This window comes from Stegostoma tigrinum, chromosome 13 (genome assembly GCF_030684315.1).
Source record: "Stegostoma tigrinum isolate sSteTig4 chromosome 13, sSteTig4.hap1, whole genome shotgun sequence".
Lineage (NCBI taxonomy): Eukaryota > Metazoa > Chordata > Chondrichthyes > Orectolobiformes > Stegostomatidae > Stegostoma > Stegostoma tigrinum.
Window position 1 is genome coordinate 64041351 of NC_081366.1, and position 26643 is coordinate 64067993.

General features: G+C 42.0%; 1 protein-coding gene across 1 annotated transcript in view; it reads left to right on the forward strand.

The window, feature by feature from the left end:
• Positions 1 to 5920: 5920 nt before the first annotated feature.
• Positions 5921 to 26643, forward strand: part of lcp2a (lymphocyte cytosolic protein 2a) — a 167257-nt gene continuing 146534 nt past the window's right edge. Inside the window, exons 1-2 of the mRNA XM_048543731.2 lie at positions 5921 to 6256; positions 13409 to 13471. Coding sequence (XP_048399688.2) covers positions 6179 to 6256; positions 13409 to 13471 — 141 coding nt within the window. The 5' untranslated portion in view covers positions 5921 to 6178. The remainder of the gene's footprint in view (positions 6257 to 13408; positions 13472 to 26643) is intronic.

Sequence of the window (26643 nt, forward strand, 5' to 3'; positions counted from 1 at the left end):
ATGTTGCAACCTGGGACTCTACAATATGGCAACATGACAAATATGATCCCTAATCTCACTGTAATCCCTGAATTTTGAATGCCCTCCTACAGTTGTTTCCTTTTCTCTCACACTGCAATTTCACACTATGCAACTTTACTTGTACCTCATGTTTTCTCTGGGGACTAAGCCACAGAAATGAAATTGCAGCAGTGTGGTACTCCCTTGGCACTACACTGAAATATCAGACTAGATTTTATTCTGTAGTCAGTCAAGCAGGACTACAACTCTCAAACATTCTATGTCTGTGGAGACTGACCATTGCTGGAAGTGAGGGTCTCTGACCTATGGCTGACAGCGTGCAGATTTGCTTGGCTGTGCAGCAGTATTTAACAGTTTTTTTTTAGCAGTGTATCATGGCACATGTGATTCATGCTGGTTTTTGTGGGCTCTGATTTCCTGTTGCGATTCTGCAATGTCAGAAGGTACCATTAGGACATTTTGTTTTTGAGCAATTGCTCATTCTCTTTAGTAATGTTGTAGCAGCTGCTTCTGTCTGTTGCTTTATGGTCTAACGAATTTGCATTTCTTTTCTTTGCAGTAGCTGTGTGATTGTCAGTACTAAATGTGGCGTTAATGCAGCAGGATAAATGGGGGATGGGGGGTCATGCCCACAGTGCAATGGATTTGAGGAGCAAAGCATCTGTGAGCTTTTAATGAAAGTAGGGAGTGCAGGCATTTGAAGGGCCCCAGAAGCAACAGGGCATTATTTATTATGTCCCCCAAGTGATGAAAAAGCCTTACTTTCATAAATTTGGAATGGCTTTCAGGATGGTGGATATCGTGATCGGTTGCACAGGACAGGGCTTCTGCAAATTATTTTCACATTATGCAGAAATTTCTAGTTTTGTTTTCTTTGTTCTTTCATGGGATGTGCCTCTTGGCAAAGTCAGCATTAGTTACCCATCCCCAATTGCGCTTGAACTGAACTCCTTGCCTGGCCATTTCTGAGGACAGTTAAGCCTCAACCACATTCTGTGACTCCAGACCTATATAGGCCAGTCCAAGAAAGAACAGCAGACCTTCCTTTCCTAAGGACTGGTCATATGCCAGATTTTATTTTAAGATTGTCAGTGGTAGTTACATGGTAAACATCAGTGAATAATTCCAGATTATACTTGTTGAATCTAAATTCTACCAGCTACTATGGTGGTATTTTAAATCCAGTTGCCAGAGTATTAGCCCTTGGATTATTAGTTCAGTAACATTACCAGAGCTCATCATTTCCCTGGTGCATCTTTGGAACCAATTTATTAAGTATCATACAATAGTGTGACCTATTTCAAATCAGGTTATATTGTAAAATCACCATGACTGAAAACCTTGCAATAACTTCTTTTAGAGCTCATATTCCTTCCTTGTTTGCAATGAATAAAGACAAAAAAAAGCCAAAATCATCACTTAACACCCCCGTGTTCAACATAAATTGAAATTGGCATGAAAGGAAATTGATTAGTTTTTATTAAATAATCAAGACGAAATCCCTGAGCTGCCGTGTGAAAGAAACAATTATATACACTACCTGAGAGTCCATTTACTGCAATAAAATTAATTAGGCAGCTCGTATAATGGCTCCAATGTGATACCAACATTCAGTGCTACTCCAATGTCTTAGCATAGTTGACGAACAGATTGCATCTCAAGCCCCAAGATGTTTTTAATGAATGTCTTTAATGTAACATTGACAGGACAGTGTCTGATGTGTTTGAGATAGTGAATGGTTTCTGTTCAGAATGTTGTAATAGATTCTTCCAGTCTGCAGTCTGAATGAGAACCTATCTAAATGAAATCAGAATGAAGTTAGATGTTTTCCAAACAGTGCATTTTCCAAAAGTCTGCAAGTTTCAATGACCCTTTCACTCTCTCTGATAGATTCATTGTTCCAGTAGTCGATGCACTAACATAATCCCAAAGATATTGTTCAGCAAAATACATCTGACATGTAATTTCCCCTTCATTTGCAACTAATACTGAACTTGCACCAACTACAATAGCTTGCATTAATTGTTGGATAAGCAACTCAAATGGACTAGATTTATATTAAGTTGGATATTATATTTACAGTGGGGAACTCAAGAACTATTTTGACAGAAACCTGCTTAACCAAACTTCTTAAAAATATTTTTTTTTCTTCCCCAGATATGGAATGGTGGCACAATGGTTAGCACTGCTGTCTCACGGCGCCAGGGACCTGGGTTCGATTCCAGCCTCATGTGACTGTGTGTGTGGAGTTCGCAAATTCTCCCCCTGCCTGTGCGTGTTACTTCAGGATGCTGTGGTTTCCTCACACAGTCCAAAAATGTGCAAGTTAGGAAAATTGGCTATGCTAAATTGGCCAATAATGTGCAAGTTAGGTAGGTTAAGTGAAATCAATATAAGTATACAGCGATAGGATATAATGTTCTTTCAAGGGTCAGTGCAGAATCACTGGGCTGAATGGCCTTTATCCACAGCCTAGGGATTCTATGATTTGTGCAAAGCCTTCTTCCAACATCTGAGCAGGGAACATCTTCCTTGTGCCTGCTACAATAGCATCACAGAAACATAGGTAGTGGAGGAATCTGGGACAGGATCTGATGATACTTCACATGCCCTCCTCCCATGCAGGAAGTGGGACTCAGAAGAACATGTCACCTCATCAAACTCCCAATTCTTGAATCGCTTTTTTACCTTGTTTGTCTTTGCAGAGGTATCCAAAAACAATGAGATTCCTCAATTATTTTCTCATCAGCAACTCTACTGGGCATATTCTATTTCAAATTATACTTCAACCTCACTCTCTACAGAAAACAATCTGAACACTTGAACTAATTACTTGACGTTTATACAAAACACCCTCGATATCTGTATGATTCCATTCTATAGCATATTCCTGTCATATATAAAAAATACATTCAATTCCTGTCATCTTTTCTTGTCCCTATGACCACATTTATAATAGAAAAACTTCTTGTAAACTTGCCATATGGTAGTTACATACTTCACCAGAGCAGGTACTGAAGTACCACTTTTGGTGGGACGGTGTAATTAGACTGTGACATGTATGAAAAAATCACTTTCCACAATAAATGCAGAGATCAAAATTTATGTTTTTTTTATTCTTCAATGGCATGTTGGTGTTACTGACTTTTATTGACTATCCCATATTGCCCTTGAGTGATGGGTTGTCTTCCTGAATCGCTGCAATCCATCTGGCATTGGTACTGTTAGGAAGGGAGTTACCTGCAGCAGTGAAGCAACAATGGTATCATTGTAAGTCAGAATGGTGTGTGGCTTGGTGGGGGACATGCATGTGATGGTGTTCCCATGAGCTCTCTGGACAGTTCAGGAAGTGCTACTGAAGGAACTTCTATGAGTCACTGCAGTGCATTTTATACATGGTATGCAGCCACAAATAACATTCACACATCACACAAGTGCCAGACAATGGTCATCTCCAAGTGTTGGAGAGGTAAACACTTAAGTTAGTGGATGTGATGGCAATCAAGCAGGATTTTTTTTCCCTCTTTATTTGCAAACTAAGTCCCCATTGAACCCATGTCCCTGGCACTGTGAGGCAGCAGTGCTAAACATTGTGCCACAGTTCCATTCCTGGGAGGAAAAAGAAAGATTTTTAAAAACTTTTGTGAAGCAAGTTTCTGTCAAAATAGTTCTTGAGTTCTTCGCTGTAAATACAATATTCAAATTAATCTAAAGCCAGTCCATTTGAGTTGTCTACTCAACAATTAATGCAAACTATTGTAGTTGGTACAAGTTCAGTATTAGATGCAAAAGAAGGTGGCGATCTTCTTGAGTGTTGTTGGAGCTGCACTCATTCAGGCAAGTCAGGGAGCATTCCATCGGCATCCCATCTTGTGTGGCGGGCTCTGGGGTCATGAGGCAAGTTACTCGTTGCAGAATTCTCAGACTTTGACCTGCTGTTATAATCACAGCATTTGTATTGCCAGTCCAGATCAATTTCTAAACAATGTCCAGTATGTTGATTGTGGGGGACTCAATGATGCTAATGCCATTGAATGTCAAGGTCAATGATTAGGTTCTCTCTTTTTTTGAGAGGACCTTTGCCTGGCACTTGTATGATGTGAATGTTATTTACACTTGTCAGCCTAAACCTATCCAGATCTTATTGCATTGGACATGAGTTGCTTCAGCTTCTGAGGAATTGCAAATGGTGCTGAACATTGAACAGTCATCAGCAAACATTCTTTCGTGATGTAATATCGAACGAAGAACTGCAGGTGGCAGGGATCTGACACAAACAAAACCAGAAATTGCTGATGAAACTCAGCTAGTCTGTCAGCATCTGAGTCAACACAGTCACCATCTTGAGTCCAGTGACCCTTCTTCAGAACTATAATGAGGTCTTGCGGCTGAGATGACTGGCTTCCACCAACCATAGCCATCTTTCTTCGTGTTGGGTGTGACTCCGAACAGATGAAAGATTTCCCATGATTCTCATTGACTTAAGTTTTGACAGGGTTCCTTGCTAAGGTACCAAACTTAGTAAAATATTGCTCTTAATGTCAAGGACAATCATTCTCACTGTACCTCTTATATTTCAGGTCTTTGGCCCATTTTTGGATCAAAGCTATAATGAGGCCAGGAGTTGACTAAGCTCAGCAGAACTCAAATTGAGTGCCAGTGCCACTTGCTAGCATTGTCAATGACACTTTCTGTCAGTTTGATAATAGTCAAGAGTAGCTTGATAGAGTGGTAATTGGCCAGGTTGTATTTGACCTGCTTTTTGTGTAAAGGACATACTTGGGAAGTTTGCTATATTATCGGTTAGATTCCAGTGTTGTAGTTGCACCAGAACAGTTTGGCTAGGGGTGCAGCAAGTCCTGGAGCACAAATCTTCACAGCATGATTCCTGGAATGTTGTCAGAGCCAATACCTGCAAATGTTATCAGAAAATATATGAATACACATGTTTTTGAGAATTTTATGAGCACTAGAGGCATGGCTTTAAAATAGTTCCTGAATTTTATTTGCAGGCCTGTGCCCTTTTCTCTCCAGAAACTATTTGACTCTTGAAAGCTAATAAACAACAATTCAGATATTCCACATTGAAACCATCAGAAACCTCAAATAAAATCCAGTCAATATAGTCCAATATACTGATCATAAATCTACTGCACCCCTTGATTTTTCAAAATTCACTCTTAGCCATGGACATCACTGTTAAGTTTGGCCTATCCCTGCACTGAGAAGCTGATGGTGAGCTGTCTTTTTGAACTAATCATTTTAACATAATTTCTCGGGTCGGACATTAGACTGCAGTTACTTTTAGATCAGACTCTATAAACACACCCAGTTTCCTTCCCGAATGGAAATAAATAAGCCTCTTGGGTTTTCAATGACAATTGTTAACTTCAAGGCAACATTTACTTAAAGTTACAGCTTTATTACAAGAATTTCAAAATTGAATTCAAATATCAGACTGTGACGATGAGATCTGACCCCACATTCTCCAGCAGATTGTGCCAAGCCTATAAGTCAGCAACATAATCACCCAACTACTGTAGCTGAGGTTAAATTCTAGGTTGAAAATAATTCCTCACTGTTCATTCTTCTTTAATGTGTGGGAGTGTGAGATTCAATCTTAACCATATACCTTTTAAAAAGCAAACAATGACTGGGATTTCATCCCAGAGAGTTGGTCTTTCTGCACTGCTGAGCAAAACATGTGCCTCTTGCATTTAGTTAAGTTCACTGTGTTATGATCAGAGCTGGAGGTACCTTACTGAAGTCTGGTATAATCATGCGAGAGGACAGTTTCTGCTGAATTTCTGTAGAATAAAGAGGGGAAGTGACAAAGGAAGTTAGTCAAATCCATTTTAGTGTTGATTTTCTCAAAATAACATTCAGCAGGAGGCAATGATACAGTTTCACTTCTAAGTCCATCATTAGCATTTACTTTTCAGCCTACATTTAATTATTTTAAGAAGTAAACCAAATGTTTACCGACTGAAGTATCTTATTCATTATTATCATTGATCAGCACCCTACGCACTTCCTTTCTAGGTACTGTGAAGGTTGTGGTGCGTGACAGGAAGAGAAAAGACCCGTTATTCTTCTCAGCTATATGTTGTAACATGATATTAAGCGAAAAATAATTGGAGACTTGGGAGAAAAAACAATGGCTTTCAGAAACCTTCCAAACCGTAACGATGTACTTCAGTGGTCCCCAAATCATTTGGCTGACTATTTCAGAATGGTAGGTACAGCCAAAGGCTCTTTTGTTCTTCCTTGTATTCTACTGAACTCCATGAATAATGCTTTTTTAGCTGTGTAGAATGATTATCTGGCTGATGTGCAAGGTAAAACTTTAAGCAGTTCAATGGTTGGCAATGATTATATCAAAGTTTGGCTTTAAAATGTTAGAATGTGGTAGTATGCCTTTTTTCATCATCAATGCCGGGAAGTTGTACTTTCTTTAAAGTTCAAAAAGTTCTTTGTTTACACTTCCATATATTAATGTGATCATCAACTTTGTTGATGCCTTTTTTATCTTTAGATTCAAACTATTCCCATGCTCTCTTAGCCAATCTCCCATCTTCGGTCCACCCTATATTTGAGCTTATCCAAAACTCTGCTGCATGCCCTAACTCACATTAAGTTCCGGACACTTTTGCTCACTGACTTACAATTACCCCCAGTGCAGCAACATTTTGATTTTAAAATTCTCATTCTTGTTTTCCAATTCTTCAATGCCCTGGCTGTTCCTCGATCTAGACATTCCTCCAGCAGAAGAAGCCATTCCAATCTCACTGATCCTCCAATTTTGCCCTTTTCAGCATCTCCAATTTTTGTCTCTCCATGATTGGTTTTTAATGTCTGTGCCATAAATTCTGGAATTCCATCCCCAAACTTTGCCATGTCTCTGCCTCGTGTCTTCTTCTTTTCAGTCACTCCTTGAAACCTACCTCTTTAACCAAACTTTGGTCCACCTGATCTCATACCATTGAAGTTGTCAACATCAAAGTTTTTTTGATAATGTTTCTTTGAAGCTTCTTGGGATGTTTCACTACATTGAAGAAGTTATATAAATGCTAACTCTTGTTGTTAGCCATCCTGCGCAGTTGATTGAAAAGATAAGCCGCGGTGTTTGCTAAAGGTCTTTTTGGATTTTGCAATAAAAATGCTTAAATCAGCAGCTAGTTTCCAATAATTATGGATTTAAAAGAAACTATTGCAAAAGAAAAATTGTTTCATGAAGCAAGTCCTGAAATTGCCTTAGGAGTACTTGTTCTTTTGCCAGCCAGAGACAAATGTTACAATATGAAGTTATAGTCCTTGTATTTGAACATGGAAAATGTGGCTCAGTTAAATTGCTACATTTGTTTTTAAAATAACCTCAAGTCTGTTTTGGATTTAACGAGCAAGGTGTCTCTGCCTGTTGCATGTGAATATTCATTTTATATATCGGTACAGAAATGATACATTCTGACGGTCAGAATCTTTTTCCCAGAGTTAAAATGAGTAATGCTGGGGTGCATGCCTTTAGGGTGAAAGGGGGAAAGTTCAAAGGAGGTGTGAGAGGCAAGGTTTTTACACAGAGAGTGGTAGGAATCTGGAACGTGCTGCCAGAGGTGGTGGTGGAGGCAGATACGATAGGATTGTTCAAGGGACTTTTAGACAAGCACATGACTCTGCAAGGAATGGAGGGATAAGGAACAAGGGCAGGCAGAAGGGATTTGTTTAATTTGGCATCATGTTTGGCACAACATCATGGGTCGAATGACCCGTTCTTGTGTTGTTCAGTTCTGTGTTCTATGAATTATACAGAAATAGCATACAGTAAAGCAGGCCATGGATGCCAGCCTCCCTGCCTTCCTGTTTAATCATCATATGATCAATGGTTGTGATTTCATTTGCCTGTCTTGTCCCCATATTTCTTTATTCTCTTTCATCCAACCACATCTCTGGGCTAGTTTTAAATATAATACAACACAGCACAGAACAGGCCCTTTTGCCTACCAAATGACTTCACATGGAAAGCTTTTAACAATTGGTAACTGATGCATTAAGAGTATTCACTGACTTATGATCATGTCAATGGTAGGGTCAGTTCATGTTGAGGATGGTTGAAATAGGATTTTAAAGTGCTGATCCCTGACCTCTTCTGAAGGTTGGTCATACATCATAGACAAGAGAGATAATTATAAATCTCTTCCTATTAAAGAACTGTTTAACAGACACTGTTGTTGCGTAATGGATATATATTGTGATGTTACAGTGACATCAGCAATCAGATGCAAGAGATTGTGAAGCAAAGATGGAATAGCCTGTTATTGTGAGAGATGTACTTGCAGGAAACATATTATGTACATAAGCGTGAATAAAAGAGTTTGCAGAAATCTACCAGTCTCAGCCAGCAATCACTCATAGGTCAAGGGAAACTATTACAGGCCACAAGCTAACAGAAGGAAAAAGCATAGCCATATTTTCAACGTGTAAAATTGAGCCCCGAGGCAAAGGCCTGCTGGCAACCTAACTAAACATTGCTGAGATTTGGCTATAGTGTTGAACCAAAACCTTATGTTGTTCAGGCTCCCTAGTCTTGGAAGGTACTAGAGGTGTTGTTTCCTCTTTTACCAATGAATTCACCTCGTCCCTCTATCCTGGAATTTCCCTGTTCTTAGACTATGATTCTCTTTTAAATTGATACAATGATCTGAGTCAGAAATGGATAGGCCAAACGTCTGTTCATGTAAACAATGAACTTTGTTCAGTACACATATTCTCCAGAAAATTATCGCATGCAGTCTGTTCAGGTTGAGCTGCCTGCCTCATGTTTGTTCCACTACATCCATTAATCTATGTCCTAGGTTACTCCTTCAGTTTCTTCAGTTATCTCAATTTCAACTCCTTTCTCAGCTCTCCCTATTATCCCTCCTCTAATTTTGCTGACTTCCTGTCATTGCCTGACCTCTTCCTCCATATAAACTGCCCAACCCATCTTCATTACCACCCTTTTGTCACAGAGAAAGCCATCTTTCTTTATTTATTCTTTCATGGGATATAGGCAGCTTTGGCAAGACATGGACGTATTGCCCATTCCTAATTCCTTTGAACCAACTGGCTTGTGAGGCCATTGCAGAGGGAAGTTCAGAGTTTACCATGTTGCTATAGTCTGGAGTCTCATGCAGATCATTCCAAACAAGGATAATAGTTTTCCTTCCCTCAGGACATGAGTAAATTGGATGGGTTCATACAATAGCCAATAATAGTATAGTGCTCACCATTAATGAAACTAAATTTCAGTTCCAGATTTTATGTAAGTTTTAGTGAAACCAGCTGCCACATTGATTTGAACATGTCTTCAGTGTCTCCTGCAGCACCTCATCCCTAGCCCCATATAGTTTCTCCTTTCAAAGTCATAAAATGCATCCTCTACTGTGACAGTGGGCATCATAAATAATCCTTCTTTGTCCTCCAGGACATCACTACAACTTTGCGTTGATGAATACACCACTGTCAATACATCCTGTCCAGAGTCAGCTGATTCTTTCTTGATTCTGCTCTCTCTTATTCATTGGTAGACAAGGTATCTCCATAACTAACTTATTTCCTGCTCCTGAATTACATCTGGAGGTCTATCTGTCATGAAGTTCCTTCTTCATCTTCTGACCCTTGGTAATGTCAGCCAAAGACTTGTGGGACCTGACTTTAACTCACTCAAATTTCACTCACTTACGTGATAAAATTAAGCCATTTATTACACAGAGTCAGTTTGCTGTGAACAGAACGTGTAGCTCCACTCTCCACCATTACTTTCAATCTTCCTACTCTTCCTTTCTGTTGTCAGGCATCTCAATTAGATTAGATTCCCTACAGTATGGAAACAGGCCCTTTGGCCCAACAAGTCCACACCGCCGCTTGGAGCATCCCACCCAGACCCATCCCCCTATAACCCATACGTCCCTGCACACTACGGGCAAATTAGCATGGCCAATTCGCCTAGCCTGCACATCTTTGGACTGTGGGAGGAAACCGGAGTACCCGGAGGAAACCCACTCAGACACAGGGAGAATGTGCAAACTCCGCACAGACAGTTGCCCAAGGCTGGAATCGAACCCGGGTCCCTGATGTTGTGAGGCTGCAGTGCTAACCACTGAGCCACTGTGCTGCCTGAAAAAGGAAATCAACATATTTAGTCCACTAACAAATTCTGTTCCTGAACTGCTGATTCCGTTTTCCTTCTTGGCCATTACTCCATGCTGAACCAGTGTATACTTGGTGTCCTATTCCATCCTGAGCTAAGCTAACCGATCACATCTACTCTCCCTAACAAATATTGTGTACTTTCTCATTAATACTTTTTCACCTCTGCCTCTGCCACAGCCCACTTGTGACTGAAATAATCTCCACAATGAACAATTCCAAGGTCTTCCTGATCAAGCCTCTCATTTTGACCCTCATTGACATCAGATGATCCCAAAACTCTGAATCTGTATGTTATTCAACACAAACGTTGTACGTTCATTACATCTATCTGTGGCTCTCCATGCCCCAACAATATAGAATTCTCAATCTTATATTTAAGACCCTTCATGGACTGTTGCCTCCCTATCTCTATATTATCTTTCAAACTTTTAACTCATTCCCACACTCTTCAGTTCTTTAACTCCAGCTCTTTTTCTATCCGTCTTCCTTTTGCCCCACAATTGACAGCCATGCCTTACAGATCCTAGGCCCCACACTCTGGAATTCCTTCCATAAAATATCCTGTGTCAACACTCATCTCCCTGCCTAAAGCATCATGTCAACTTAATCACCATTGAGAATCCAGTTTTTGCCTGACAAAGTTTTTGTGAATCATCTCAAGACCCTTTTTCTCCCCCGCTAGGTTCTCTATTAATGCTATTTGTTGTTGCCATAAAACTGGCAGACAGAAGACAGCTGTGGTAACGTAATGACACAGATTCAGGATAATAGAAGGAAGACATTTGAAGTAACTCCACAAAGGCCAGTTTCCTATCATCAAGTCAACTTTTCTTTACAAGAGTACAGTAAATGACACTGACCCAGCTAGCTCAGAGCTTGCTCCTAGATTGAACATAGCCTATGACACCCCTGTTTATATCTGTCAGCCAGAACTCCCTGAATGGACCAGGTTAACAGCCCCAGTGAGTGAACTCATATTCTGTGAAATCCACCTGCCTGACCTTGTTCTAATCACTACAGCATCCAGCCCCTCAAGTGTATTCTGCCATTCACTCATTCCCAACTCAGTTGTTCTGCAACTTCATATTCCCAACTTTTCTCCAAGTTGTTATCCTGATCCAACTAAAATCAACAATTCTTCCCTTGAAAGCTCCCATTAACATTTGCAGTCTTTTAAATGAGCAAGGTCTCCACTAACCCCTCTTTTTGAAACATAGCTTCTGATTTCACCTCAGTTCCCCAGTACAGGTTACGTGCTCAGGTCTCTGCCATGGGATTTGAAACCACAAACCTTCCGACTCAGAGGTGAGAATACTACCAATGGAGATACAGGTGACTGCAGCCGAATGAATTTCTTGGTTCTCATATTGTTTTGAAATACATTAAAGCTCTCCCCATACAGAAAACAGCATCCCTCTTACCTGGACCCTCTGTAGTTATAATAATTCCCATTCTTTTTCCAAATCTTCATGTTTGCAATCCTGCCCTCTTACAGCTTCCAAGCAGTCCCACTGATGAAACACTTGCAAAAATATGGAGGCTAAAGTTCCACTGGTGAAGGGAAAGAACCTGTAGAAACTTCTTCCTTCTTCCAAGACACCTTTCTTGTCTTGACTGTAATATCAAGATTATGCTCCCTTTTTCTTGATGCGCCCACCTATAATCAATCTTTTTACATCTTCTCTTGAATGTTTTTATTGTTTTAAATATCTCGATCAACACAGCTCGCAATAGTCGAAAATTAAGGGGCTACCATTTACAACCTGACCTCATAATTTAACTCGCAAAGCAAGTGTCAATCTGATCAATCTGCACGGCACTCCCCTACAAACAAATCAAGCAGTTACCGTTTTATAATAGATATATAACTCCTTTTGTTGATAGACATGTTCAGTATAAAAATTTAATTTTCAATTATCATCTGTATGATACATAAAACCCTGTGTATCCGTTTACTGCATTATTGCATGTCTATGCTGTGCAGCATCAACACATGACTATGCCTCCCTCAGAGCATCCTTCTCATCATTCCTGCCAAGGATCACAGTGAAGAAAGGGGGCGGGGGGATGGTAGATTTGTGTAATACAGCCAATAGCCTCATCACCAAATGTTTCCAACATCCAAACCACCACCAAGCCTGGATCACATCCTAGCATTCTTTACACAGCCAACCTTTCCCCTTACTTTCCCCTCAGTGCTCTCCTTTCCCATGCTATCCATATTGGGTGAAGGAAAGGTCTCTGTTCCTAGCCAATATATTCACAGTTCTGAAGAAGGGTCTCTGGACCCAAAACATTAACTCTGATTTCTCTCCACAGATGCTGCCAGACCTGCTGACATTTCTGAGAAATTTCTGTTTTTGTATGCAATATACTATCAGGTCTGGCTTGCTGGCAGCCACTTCTCACAACTGTCACATGACAGGTAGGCTGAAGATTCACTGGTGGAGGTGAAGAACCTTATAGAAACCTCCTCCTTCTCTTCAGGTGACCTCAAGCATTTAACGCCCTTCTTCTCAGTCTTTCCCTTCCAATATCATTCACATCTCCCAGCCTCTACTGCATCACTGCCTCTATGTTTGCCAGAGCACAGATGGAGTTTCCTATTTTGCATTGATAAGCTCTTCTTTACAGTGAGAATCTGTTCATCAGAAATAAGCTTCCACACTGTAAACTGAAGGAATGGTGGAAACCATTAAGTGTAACAGTCCTTATTCTTTTGTCAAGAATTTATCAGCCCCTTCAAAGGCACGCACTCCTTTAAGATCAACATCTGACGACACAATCTGAAAAAGAAGAACTTGCAGTTAACCACTTCACAGACACTTAAATGTATCTTCAACATGCAGTCATTGTTGTAATGTACAATTTCTGCAGAGCAAAATCCTGCAATCAGCATTGTGACAAGAACCATATCGTTTGCTTTTTTGATGTTGTTTGAATAATCAATAAAGCCTGTCAAAATAGTGCCATGGAAATTTATATATTCACCTGAAGCAACTAACAGGGCAGCAGTACCTCAGTTCGCAGCACAGATTATGTGCTCTGCAGTGGGATTTGAAATCACAAACCTTGAGACACAGAGGCAAGCGTGCTACCAGTTGAGATACAGGTGACTACAGCTGAATGAATTTCTTGATTCTCATATTATGTTGAAATACACGAAAGCTAATTTTCTCATTCTGTTTGTGTTCAACAGCTGGATTGGAAAGACTGTGAAAAAGTTGTTAAAAAGAATGGTATTACTGGACAGAGATTTCTGGTAAGTTTTTATGGCTTGTTTTTGGAACTCTTCTGATGGTTTGAAAATTGTATTTCAAATATATGAAGGCTTCCAGTTACCCTTTGCAAAGTCAATGATATAGCAATGGCTGGAGCCATGTTATTGCAGGTATATCATCAGTGAGACTGGTTGGAGACTGTGAGGGGGCAGGATTGCAAACACCAAGATTTGGAAAATATATGGAGATTGTTAAAATTACAGCGGGGCCAGGTAAGAGGAATGCTGTTTCCTGTATGGGGAGAGGGTTTGTGCTTTTATCACATTCTCTGGCTGATTACTCTTCCACCATAGTTTACAGCCGCTGGCATGCCCTTGATGGTACTCTACACCATCCACTCTACGAAGACCCTGAGCAACACCCGTCACCTGTATATTGCTGGCCCATAAGGCTGAAGATTCACAGAAAATGAGGACAGTATTGTGTTTAGGCTGACTGAATGCTACACACTCAATGCACTCAAAGATAAAGATTAGGTTTGAAAAGATTCTTACTTCAAAGCTCAATCTAAGACAACATCACTGACAAAAAAAAATGAGTAAGATGAAATATTGTGGTAAAGTTCTGACACAGGAAAGTAATCCAGTCTGAAATGCACGATGCAGCAAAATCTGATTCCTCATCACAAACTATCTACAGCACAAGCTTCCGTTTATGAACGTTATTTCCTGCACTGCAGCCCTGCATACACTTTTCAATTTCAGCATTTCACATTAAAAATACAGGTAGACATAGATATATTGGAAAATATAACTTACTAAAATGCCTGAGACTGAGATGAATGGATTTGTGTTAGGTAAGGATACTAAAGACAGGTAACTGGAGTTGAGGTAGAGATTGGCTGGTGGAGTAAGCTGAAAGGGCTGAATGACTTCCTCCTGTTCCTAGGCTGGCTTGGTAATCTTCAGAAATAGCTTTGAGAGCTCACGTCTGTTTTATTGAATGGTGGGTCGTGCTGTCTTGTTAGCCTTAACTAAAATGCATAGCGGCAGTTCCTCTTCACTCTGCTTCTTTTATTAATTCTTGGGATGTGGGAATCTTTATCATGTCTATCATTTATCGTCTATCTTTAATTATCCTTGATGATCAAGCTTATTGAACTGCTGCAGCTCACAGTGTGAAGTCTGACAACCAACAATCCCAGATGCACCTGTGCCCACTGACACCGCTGCAGCTGTCAGATTCATCTTCCTGAGAGTCAACCCAAGGAAAGAGATGGACCTAAATGGAGCCCCTGGCTGAACACTTAGGTCCTGTGTGGACCAGCTTGTGAACATATTCCCTGACCTCTTCAACCTCTTCCCTCCTACAAGCTGTAGTCTATACCTGCTTCAAGAAAACCACCATCATCCCAGTACTGAAGAAAGCACAGACAATGTGCCTTAATGATTACCACCCAGTAGCCCTGACCTCCATAATCATGAAATTCTTCGAGAGGCTGGTCATGGTCCACATCAACTCGAGTCTCCTAATCTGCCTTAATCCTCTACACCTTACCTATTGACATAACAGATCTACAGCCAACACTATTTCCCTAGCCCTGCACTCATCCCTGGAACATCTGGACAACAAGGACACTTGTGTCAGACCCCTGCTCATTGATTACAGCTCCACCTTCAGCACTACTTTCCCTTCCAGTCTATCTCAGAATTCCGAGACCTAGGTCTCGGCTCTGCCCTCTACAACTGGATCCTCAGCTTTCTGACCACAGGCCACAATCAGTGAAGATAGACTACTGCACATGCTCCATGGTAACACTTATCAGTGGAACTCCTCGAGGATACATTCTCAGTCCCCTACTCTACTCCCTGTACACCCATGACTGTGTGGCAAAATTCTGAACCATCGGCACTTACAAATTTGCTGATGACACCACCGTGGTAGGATGGATATCAAACAACGACAAGGCAGAATACAGAAGGAGACAGAGGGCTTGGTAACATGGTGCAATGATAACAACCCCTCTCTCAATGTCAGCAAAACTAAAGAATGATCATTGACTTCAGAAAGAAAAGAGGAGACACACCCCATGTACATCAACGGAACTGAGGTTGAGAGGGTTAGGAGTGTCAAATTCCTGGGAATGACGATAACTGATAACCTATCCTGGACTTCCCACAGAGGTGCTATGCTCAAAAAGGCACAACACTTCTTCTTCCTTAGGCGGCTCAGGAAATTTGGCATGGTCACAAGGATCCTCACCAACTCATACAGACGCACCGTTGAAAGCATGCTGTCTGGGTGCATAATGACTAGTATATGCTCTGCCCAGGACCATGAGAAGCCACAAGGTTGTGTGCACAGACCAGGCCATCATGGAAGCCAATCTTCCATCCATGGATTCTATTTACATGACTCATTGCTGCATAGAAGCTGCTAACATCATCAAAGATCTGCCCCACCCCAGTAATGCACTCCTACAGCTTCCATCAGGCAGAAGGCACAGAAGCTTGAACGCATGCATCAGCAGGTGCAAGAAAAGCTTCTCCCCTACCGTTATTAGACTGCTGAATGGACTCTGTAACTTCAAATAATACTGATCTTACTAATGCTGACCTTGCCCAGCACTCACCTTATGCGATGTAACCTGTATGCCTCTGTCTAGTTTTTTTTTATCACTCTATGATCTGTATTTCTTGCTTACAATGATCTGCCTGTACTGCTCATAAACAAAGCTTGTCACTGTATTTAGGTATAGATGACAATAAATCAAATCAAATCAGGTGCACCTACAGGGCCTCATGGACGGGAATTCCAGGATTTTGACTAGCGTCACTGAAGGAACATGATAGATTTCTAAGTCAGGATGATGTATAGCTTGGAGGGGAACTTGCAAGAACTTGCAATTCCCAAGTATCTTCTGCCCTTGCCCTTCTTGATGGTAAAGGCCTCCAGTTTGAAAGTTATTGTTGAAGGAGCCTTGATAAGTTGCTCCAGTGCAACCTGTAGATAGTACAGAGATAATGGGAACTGCAGATGCTGGAGAATCCAAGCTAACAAAGTCTGGAGCTGGATGAACACAGCAGGCCAAGCAGCATCTCAGGAGCACAAAAGCTGACGTTTTGGGCCTAGACCCTTCATCAGAGAGTGATGAAGGGTCTAGGCCCGAAACATCAGCTTTTGTGCTCCTGAGATGCTGCTTGGCCTGCTGTGTTCATCCAGCTCCACGCTTTGTTATCTGTAGATAATACATGCTGCTGCTATTGTGTATCAGTCATGGAGAGAGTGAATGGTAGCGGTGAAGTCAGGTCATTTATCACGCCCCCTATCTTTCCCCGAATAGAATAAACTTCTTGACTGTTTTTGGAGCTCAGTCAAGGTGGAGACTATTCAATTCTAGAGATTCTAGTAGATGGTGGACAGGATTTGGGGAGTCAGAAGTGAATTACTTTCTGTGGATATCTCAGCCTCTAGCTTGCTTTTATAACTACATTATTTATATATCCAATTCAGTTCATTTTCTAGTCAATGGTACGCTGTTGATAATTGTAATGCCACTGAACATCAAGGGATGAACTTTAATTTTCTCTTGGTGATGGTCATTTCCTGGTACTTATGTAGCACGAATATTTTTTGCAACGTATGGGTCTGGACTTAGAACATGCAACATATCAGAAAGTGAGGTGCAAAGATGAAAAGTCAGTGCCTTTTCCATCTCAGCAGCCTGTATCCCTCTGAATTAAGAATCAACACTTTGCCATTGTACTCAGGAAATCTGAGGTCTTGCTGCATATAGACACAGATTGGCTTCAGTATCTAAGGAGTCATGGATGATAGTAAAGATTGCATAATAATCAGCAAACACCCCCATTTCTGACCTTATGATGAAGGGAAAGTCATTGTTGAAGCAGCTGAAAATGGTTGGCCCTGATATACTACTCTGCGGATGCAGAGTACTCTGTAGAGATATCCAGGAGCTGAGATGACTGATCTCCAACAACCACAACCATTTTCCATTGTGTCAGCTATGACTCCAGCTAAAGAATGATTTCCCTGTTTATTACTGTCTTTAGTTTTGCTTGGCTTCCTTGATACCACACTCTGTCAAATGCAGCCTTGCTGTCAGGGACGTCACTGTCACCTCAGTTCTGGAATCTTAATTCTTGGACCAAGGCTGTGAGTGAGATCTGGAGCTGAGTGGCCCTGGCGGAACTCAAACTGGTTGTCAATGAGCAGGTTACTGCTAAATAAATGCCATTCGATAGCACTGCAGATGACACATTTCATCACTTTGATGATCAAGAGTAAACTGATTGGGCAGGAACAAACTGGATTGATTTGCCCAACTTTTTGTCTGTAGGACACATATGGGCAATTTTATCCATCATCTGGTAGGTGCCAGTATTGTAGCCAAACTGGAACAGCTGGTCTAAGGATAAAGTTAACGCTGGAACAGAAGTACTATTGCCAAGATGTTGTCAGGGCCAATAGATTACAATATCTGTTGCTGTGAGCTGTTGCTTGATATCAAGTAAAATTAATCGAATTGGCTGAAGACTGGCATCTGTGATGCTGGCGACCTCAGGAGGAGGTCAAAATTGTTTCAGAGATAGTAGGAACTGCAGATGCTGGAGAATCTGAGATAACAAGGTGTAGAGCTGGATGAACACAGCAGGCCAAGCAGCATCAGAGGAGCAGGAAAGCTGACGTTTCGGGTCTAGGCCCTTCTTCAGGAATTTTGTTTTTTCTGAAGAAGGGTCTAGACCTGAAACATCAGCTTTCCTGCTCCCCTGATGCTGCTTGGCCTGCTGTGTCCATCCAGCTCTACACCTTGTTACCTCAGGAGGAGGCCAAAATGGGTCATCCATTCAGTATTCAATGGATAGTGATTATTGTCAATTTATCAGTCTTGTCTTTTGCTCTGATGTGTTGGATTCCTCCATTATGTATTTCTGGAGACTCCTCCTCCTGTAACTTGTTTATTTGTCCACTATCATTCGAAGCTGGATATGGCAGGCCTGCAGAACTTAGATCTGATCTGTTAGTCATGGGATTACTTAGCTCAGTCTATCACTTGCTGCTTACACTGTTTGGCATAGAAGCAGTCCTGGTTTGTAGCTGAACCAAGCTGATGTCTCACTTCAGTGTATGCCTGGTGCTGCTCTTGGCATGTCCTCCCACACTCTTCATTGAACTAGAGTTGATCCCCTGGCTTAACAGCAACAGTAGAGTGGGGATATGCTGGCCACAAAGTTGGAGCATGTGTTGGAGTATGATTCTGTTGTTGTTGATGGCCCACAGCACCTCATGGATACCCAGCCTTCAGTTACTAGATATGTTCAAAATCTCTAGTGCTACATAAAACTATAAAAGATGTTCTCAATGTAAAAGGGACTTTCTCACACAAAGGATTGTGAAGTCATCCCTATCAAAACATATGGACAGAAACAGGTACACTGGTGAGGACAAATTCAGTAGCTTTTTTGCTTGTGATTGTTCTTTCATCAGTTGCTGCAGACCCATTCTTGGAGATATTTCCTTCAAAAATGATTAATTGACATCAAAATGCCTGAAGTGGTAAAAAGGCTGATGCACAAATGAAAAGTAATTCATCTAGGTGATGTTATGAGTTGCCATTTAGCTAGATTGTACATGCATTTCTTGTTAGAGTACTTTCCAACTTATTATGCTTATAAACCTATCCATTGCTGTAAAAAGAAGATGGCAATTTGTTTTATTCTCTCATGGGACTAGGGCATCGCTGGCTAGACCAGCATTTGTTGTTTGTTCCTAGTTGCCCTGAGAAAGTGTTGGTGAGCTGTTTTTTTGAACCACTGCAGTCCATATTATGTAGGTTGACCCAAAATGCCATTAGGGACAGAATTCCAGGATTTTGAAACAGCAACAGTGAAAAATCAGCAATATATTTCCAAGGTAGATTGGTGAGTAGCTTGGAAAGGAACTTCCAGGTGGTGGTTTTCATTGTTGCCTTTGTCCTTCTAAATGGATGTGACTGTAGGTTTAGAATGTGCGGTCTAATGATTTTGGGTTGATTTCTGCAGCGTATCTTGTAGATGGTACACACTTTTGCAACTGATTGTCAGTGGTGGAGGAAGTGGATGTTTGTGGATATGGTATCAATCAAACCAGTTTACTGTGATGGTGCCAAGCTTCTTGAGTGTTGTTAGAGCTACACTCATCCAGGCAAATGGAGTCAATTCATCAACACTCCTGACTTATGCCTTGTAAATGGTGGACAAACTTTGGGGAGTCTGGAGGTGACTGATTCATTGTGGTATTCCTAGCCTCTGATCTGCTCTTGCAGTCACTATATTTACATGGTGAGTCCTGTTGACTTTTAGACAATGGTGACCCCAGGATATTGATAATGGGGAATTCAAAGATGGCAATGCCACTGAATATCAAGGTGTGGTGATTGGTTGTCTGTCTTTAATTGGAGGTGGTCATTGCCTGGCATTTGTGTTGTACTTGGAATTCACGCTTGGACATTGTCCAAATCTTGTTACAGTTAAACATGGATTGCTGAGGCACATTGATACTACACTTTGTGGAATGTAGCCTTGGTGTCAAGGGCTGTCACTCACATCTCACCTCATTTCTAGAATTTTGCTCTTTTTTGAAAATTTGAACCAAGGCTGCAATGATGTCAGGAGCTATGTGGTCATGGCAAACTCAAACTGGTCATCACTGAGCAGGTTATTGGTGATCAGGTGTTGCTTGAAAGCACTATTGATGTCACTTTACAGACAATCGAGAGTACACTGACAAGGCAGTAATTGGCTGGATAACAAAGTGTGAAGCTGGGTGAACACAGCAGGCCAAGCAGCATCTCAGGAGCACAAAAGCTGACGTTTCGCGCCTAGACCCTTCATCAGTGAGGGGGATGGGGAGAGGGTTCTGAAATAAATAGGGAGCGAGGGGGAGGCAGACCGAAGATGGATAGAGGAGAAGATAGGTGGAGAGGAGAGTATAGGTGGGGAGGGGATAGGTCAGTCAAGGGAGGACGGGATGAGGTCAGTAGGTGGGAAATGGAAGTGCGGCTTAAGGTGGGAGGAGGGGATAGGTGAGAGGAAGAACAGGTTAGGGAGGCAGGGACAAGCTGGGCTGGTTTTGGGATGTAGTTGGGGGGGGACGAGCAGGGCTGGTTTTGGGATGCAGTGGTGGAGAGGGAGATTTTGAAGCTTGTGAAGTCCACATTGATACCATTGGGCTGCAGGGTTCCCAAGCGGAATATGAGTTGCTGTTCCTGAAACCTTTGAGTGGCATCATTGTGGCACTACAGGAGGCCTGTGATGGACATGTCGTCTAAGGAATGGGAGGGGGAGTTAAAATGGTTCGCAACTGGGAGATGCAATTGTTTATTGCAAACCAAGTGGAGGTGTTCTGCAAAGCGGTCTCCAAGCCTTCACTTGGTTTCCCCAATGTAGAGGAAGCTACACTGAGTACAGTGGGGGCAAGTGTAGCACTTCTTGCGGTTGCAGGGGAAGGTGCCGGGTGTGGTGGGGTTAGAGGGGAATGTGGAGTGGACAAGGGAGTCACGGAGAGAAGGCAGACAAGGGAGGGGATGGAAAAATGTCTTGGGTGGTGGGGTTGGATTGTAGATGGCGGAAGTGTTGGAGGATGATGCATTGTATCCGGAGGTTGGTGGGGTAGTATGTGAGGACGAGGGGGATTCTTTTACGGTGGTTGTGGCAGGGGCAGGGTGTGAGGGATGTGTTGCGGGAAATGCGGGAGACACGGTCAAGGGCATTCTCGATCACTGCGGTGGGGGGGGAAGTTGCGGTCCTTGAAGAACGCGGCCATCTGGGATGTGCGGAAGTGGAATGCCTCATCCTGGGAGCAGATGTGGTGGAGGCGAAGGAATTGGGAATAGGGGATGGAATTTTTGCAGGGGGGTGGGTGGGAGGATGTGTATTCTAGGTAGCTGTGGGAGTCAGTGAGCTTGAAATGGACATCAGTTTCTAGCTGGTTGCCTGAAATGGAGACAGAGAGGTCCAGGAAGGTGAGGGATGTGTTGGAGATGGCCCAGGTGAACTTGAGGTTGGGGTGGAAGGTGTTGGAGAAGTGGATGAGCTATTTGAGCTCCTCTTGGGAGCATGAGGCGGTGTTGATACAGTCATCAATGTAATGGAGGAAGTGGTGGGGTTTGGGGCCAGTGTAGGTGCGGAAGAGGGACTGTTTTACGTAACCTACAAAGAGGCAGGCACAGCTTGGGCCCATGCGGGCACCCATGGCCACCCCCTTTGTCTGTAGGAAGTGGAAGGGATCGAAAGAGAAGTTGTTGAGGGTGAGGACGAGTTGGGCTCGGCGGGTGAGGTTATTGGTGGAGGGGGACTGGTCGGGCCTGCAGGACAGTAAGAAGCAGAGGGCCTTAAGGCCATCTGCATGAGGAACGTCCATGGTGAAAATGAGGTATTGGGGGCCAGGGAATTGGAAGTTCTGGAGGAGGTGGTGGGTGTGGGTGGTGCCACGGACGTAGTTGGGGAGTTCCTGGACCAAGGGGGAGAAAATGGAGTCCAGATAGGTGGAGATGAGTTCAGGGGACAGGAGCAGACGGAGACAATATGTCGGCCAGGGCAGGCGGGTTAATTGGCTGGGTTGGCTTTGTCCTGCTTTCTGTGTACAGGACATACCTGGGCAATTTTCCACATTGTCAGTTAGATGTCAGTGCTGTAACTTAGGAACAGCTTGACCAGGAATGTAGATGCTATGGAACACCCCAATTCCTATACTCAGACCTCTAATTGATGAAAGCAAGCATGCTGAAAGCCTTCTTCACCATCCTGTTTACCTGTTACCCCACTTTAAAGGAGTGAATCTGTGCACCTAGATCTCTTTGTTCTATAACACTTTCCAGAGCCCTACCATTGACTGTGTAAGTCCTGACCCATTTTGCCTTACCAAAATACAAAATTTTGCATTTATCAAAATTCACTCCATCTATCATTCCTCAGCCCACCGGCCAAGATCAAAATCTTGCTGCATTGCCAGATAACCTTTTTCATTGTCCACTATACCACCAACCTTGGTTTCATCCACAAACTTACCAACCATACCTCCTAAATTCTCATCCAAATCGTTTATATAAATGATGAATAACAGTGGACCCAGCTAATCCTGTGGCATACTGATGATCACAGGCCTCCAGTCTTGGCTGTTCCATTGTTGAGGATGGGGATATTTGTGGGGCCTCCTTCTCCAGTGAGTTGTTTAATTGTCCATCACCATTCATGACTGGATGTGGCAGAACTGTTGAGCTTAGATCTGACACATTAGTTGTGGGATCACTTAACTCTGTCAGTTACTACCTTTGCTGTCTGGCATAGAAGCAGTCCTGTTGGTAACTTCACCAAGTTGACAGTTCATTTTTAGCTGTGCCTTGTGCTGCCCCAGACATGCCCCCCCACAACACTCTCTAATGTACAACGGTTGATCGTTTGGCTTGATGGTAATTGTTGAGTGAGAGAACAATGGGCTCTTGAGTTTGTAGATTTTGTTGGAATATAATTCAGTTGCTTTTGATGGTCCACAGCATGTCATGGATGCCCATTCTTGAGTTTTTAAATCTGTCAAACATTAGCCTTTGCCTCCGTAATGAAACTAATTTTGGATCCAATTTGTCACTGTCCCTTGGATCCCAAGGGCATTATCTTTTTGATTAGTCAGGTATGTGGAACTTTGTCAAAATCTTTGCTAAAATCCATACAGACCATATCTACTACGCTATCCTTTTCAAACCTCCAATCAATTATAGTCATACACAACTCTCTGTTAACAAACCCATACTAACTTCCCTTGTCTAATCCATGCCTTTCTATATCTTTACACATTTCTTCAGTTGGTTAATTTACCTGTAACTGAAGTTAAGATAATGGGCCTATAAATACTCAAATTATTGTTTCTTTCTTCTAAGACTGATTAAACCTCTAATTTCAATTCTGTAGCCTAGGGAAGATTGAAATGATGGTCAGAGCCCCTGCACTTTTCTCCCTACCTCCCTTTAACAAGCTAGGATATATTTCAGCCACCTTACAATTTATTTATTTTCAAAGATGGCAAACCTTTAATATTTCTTCTCTTACAAAGTTTATCCCATCCAATATTTCACAGTCCTCCTCCTCCACTATGATTTTTCTTTCCTCTCTCTTTTCTTACCTTCTGTGGTTTTCTTCTCCTCCTCTGTTTCTTGTACTCTCAGCCCCACACCCCGGTCCCAATTGCCAGCTTTCGGTTTCCAAAGTGGGGTCAGTGGCCCAAAGTGGGGACACCAGTGACCAGCATATCCAGAATAGGAACGACAATGACCACTGGCCCGGTGCAAGGCAGGCGCAGCGGCCCAGGACGAACTGTGTCAGCAACAGCCCATTGCGGAGCATTGTGGCAGTAACTGCAGCAGTCAAGTGTGGAGTATAACGGCAACAGCCCAGAATGTGATTGGTGGCAGTAGCCCAGAACAAGGTGGGCAGAAGTGGCCTGGTGCAGTGTGTAGCAGTAGGCAGTTGTCAGACCATGTGGTGGCCCCATGCATTGGTCTGCTGCAGAGAGCCCTTGGAGAGAGATTGATGTTTGTTTTTTTAACTTGCTTCAGATTTTTCTGACCTGTGGTTATACTGTGTATAACTTCTTTCTCATTATCCTTTAACTAAGGAATATGCCTAGCTACTGTGTTCCTAAGATGGTGCTGTGTATTGGTGACATTGTTACAGTGTAACTAATCCGTAACTAAAGAAGCTGTACCTAGGTACCCGTGTACTTAAGATGACACTGTAAGTGGTGACTTATAAACTCTTCATTGTACTCATTTGAGTATATGTGACAATTAAGCTGATTCATTCAGTCCTTGAAATTCTTCTGCCTCCAGTGTTACGAATACCGCCGAAACATTTAGAACCTCCCCCACACCCTTTGCTCAATCTAGGCTACTTTTTTTGTCTCCAATATGTCCTTCTCTATTTTTGGTTATCCTTTTACTCCTTCTGCATTTTAAAACATCTCTGGATTTTACTTGGTATTACTTGTCAGTATTTTCCTCGTCTGCTTTATGTTTTCTTAATTTCCTTTTTAATTTCATGCTGATACTTCCTATACTCATTTAGGCTTTTCTGCAGAATTAATATCAATATGTTTTGCCTTTTTTTCCCCTTATCTTAGCCTTATGCACCTTGTCATTCAGGAGGCAGTGGTTGTCCAATTTTTGAGAAAATACTCACTCCAACCCCTTGAATCTCCTGCTTGAATGCCTCAACAGCTATGTTGCTGATTTATCTTCATATTGCAGTTTCCAGTTCAGTTTGACTAAATGGTTTATCAGCTGGTAAAATCAGTCTTCCTGTGTCAATGTAGAACCTTTCCTCTGATCTTGTTTATTTTCCTTTTCTATAGTGATGTTAAATCTAACTGATTAATAATCACTTACCAGTAAAGTGCTCTCCCAGTAGTTATCCTTTCATCTGACCAGCTTTGTACTGTAAAATTAAACCCAGAATGCGACACTACTCCATGGAGTAGAAAAGATCAAACTTACATAGTTTTTCAAATTACTCCAAAATGTGGTGACAAAGGCACAAGCTTGGGAAAGGCAGGGTTGATTTTAACTCAGAAATAAAACAACAAACTGCAGATGCTGGAGATCTGGAACAAACAAAAAGTATAAATTGCTGTGAAGAGAAAGCAGAGTTAGCATTCTGAGTTCTGTGAAGCAGAACACTGGTTATGGTCTGTAGATTGGTGCTGATATCAGAGGTCAGGAGGGTGATATAACTATGACCCTGATTGTATTACTGAGAAATGATCAGTGAAGCAGTCTAACAAACTCATTCCTTTCTTTACTAGCTGCTAGGCAGCCTACAAAATGGGCAGTGAGGCGGGCTCTTTATGGTGGGAGAGGGGAGCTCTAAAAACAACATGTGTGCATGCACACACACAGACTTAAACTTACTGTTCACTTTTCTAATTGCCAAATCCTGGGATTGTTCCAGAATGCACCTTTGGAGATAGTATCAATACAGTGTGGAGCTGGAGGAACACATCAGGTCAGGCAGCATCAGAGGAGGAGGAAAATCGATATTTCAGGTCAGGACCTTCACAGGACTTAATGTTCCAGTGGTGGGTTTAATTTAGATCTAGAACCAAACCATGGAGAGACAGAGTGTGGATCATTGGAGCTATTTTCCAATTGATTTGGGACAATGGGAGAGGTCAGCATAGTGGAATTAGTTTGTGATTGATAAGAGCTATGGAGAGCAAGTGGGCAGTTGAAATAGTTTGGGATTAATAAAGTACTGTGAGGAGACCACAGGGCATTGGGATTAGTTTGTGATTAATACAGACTGTAGAGGAAAGACTGTGTCACTGGGATTAGTTTGAAGCTGGAATAGAGCCATGGAAGGAGAATAGAACTAGTTTGGGATTGATATGGAGTTTGGGGAGAGCAAGGCAGTTGGATGAACTTTGGCTTGATATTGGATTGCAGGGAGGAATGCAGAAATGGCATGAGTTTTGGAATGATACAGAGCTATGGTGACAGAGCATGACAGTGGAATTGGTTTGGGATTGATACAGAGCTGTGGGGAAAGAGCAGGGCAACGGAATGAGTTTTGGATTGAGACAAAACCATAGAGATCAAGTACAACCAGAGAAATAGTAAGAACTGCAGATACTGGAGTCAGAGATAACACAGTGTGGAGCCGGAGGAACACAGCAAGCCAGGCAACAACACAGTGTGGAGCTGGAGGAACACAGCAACCATGGGACTGGTTTAGGATTTGATACAGACTATGAGGGAAGAATGGGTCAGAAAGATGAGTCTGTGATTGATACAGGGATAGAGAGCAAGAGAGAGAGAGCAAGGCAGTGGGATTAGTTTGAGATTGATACACAATGGACCCCAGGTGGCTTCTCCTGTGCAGGAATCTCTGTGGTGTGGGCTAGAGCTTTGGGATTATTCAAGGGTAATTAAAGATACTTTATCCAATAATACTCTGTTGATAACTAGTTGTTGATTTTGCTTATTAATACCTCAGCACTTATTAAATGCAGCCTTTAAGCTATTTATATTTATCAAGATACAAAGTAAGGAGGTGTCACGTGAAAGTGTAAATCAGATAAGAACAGAAATTGTTTAACATTTCAAAAAAACAAGCTTTTGCCAGCAAGCAAAGACATGGACTGGTAATATAACGTTAATAATGAA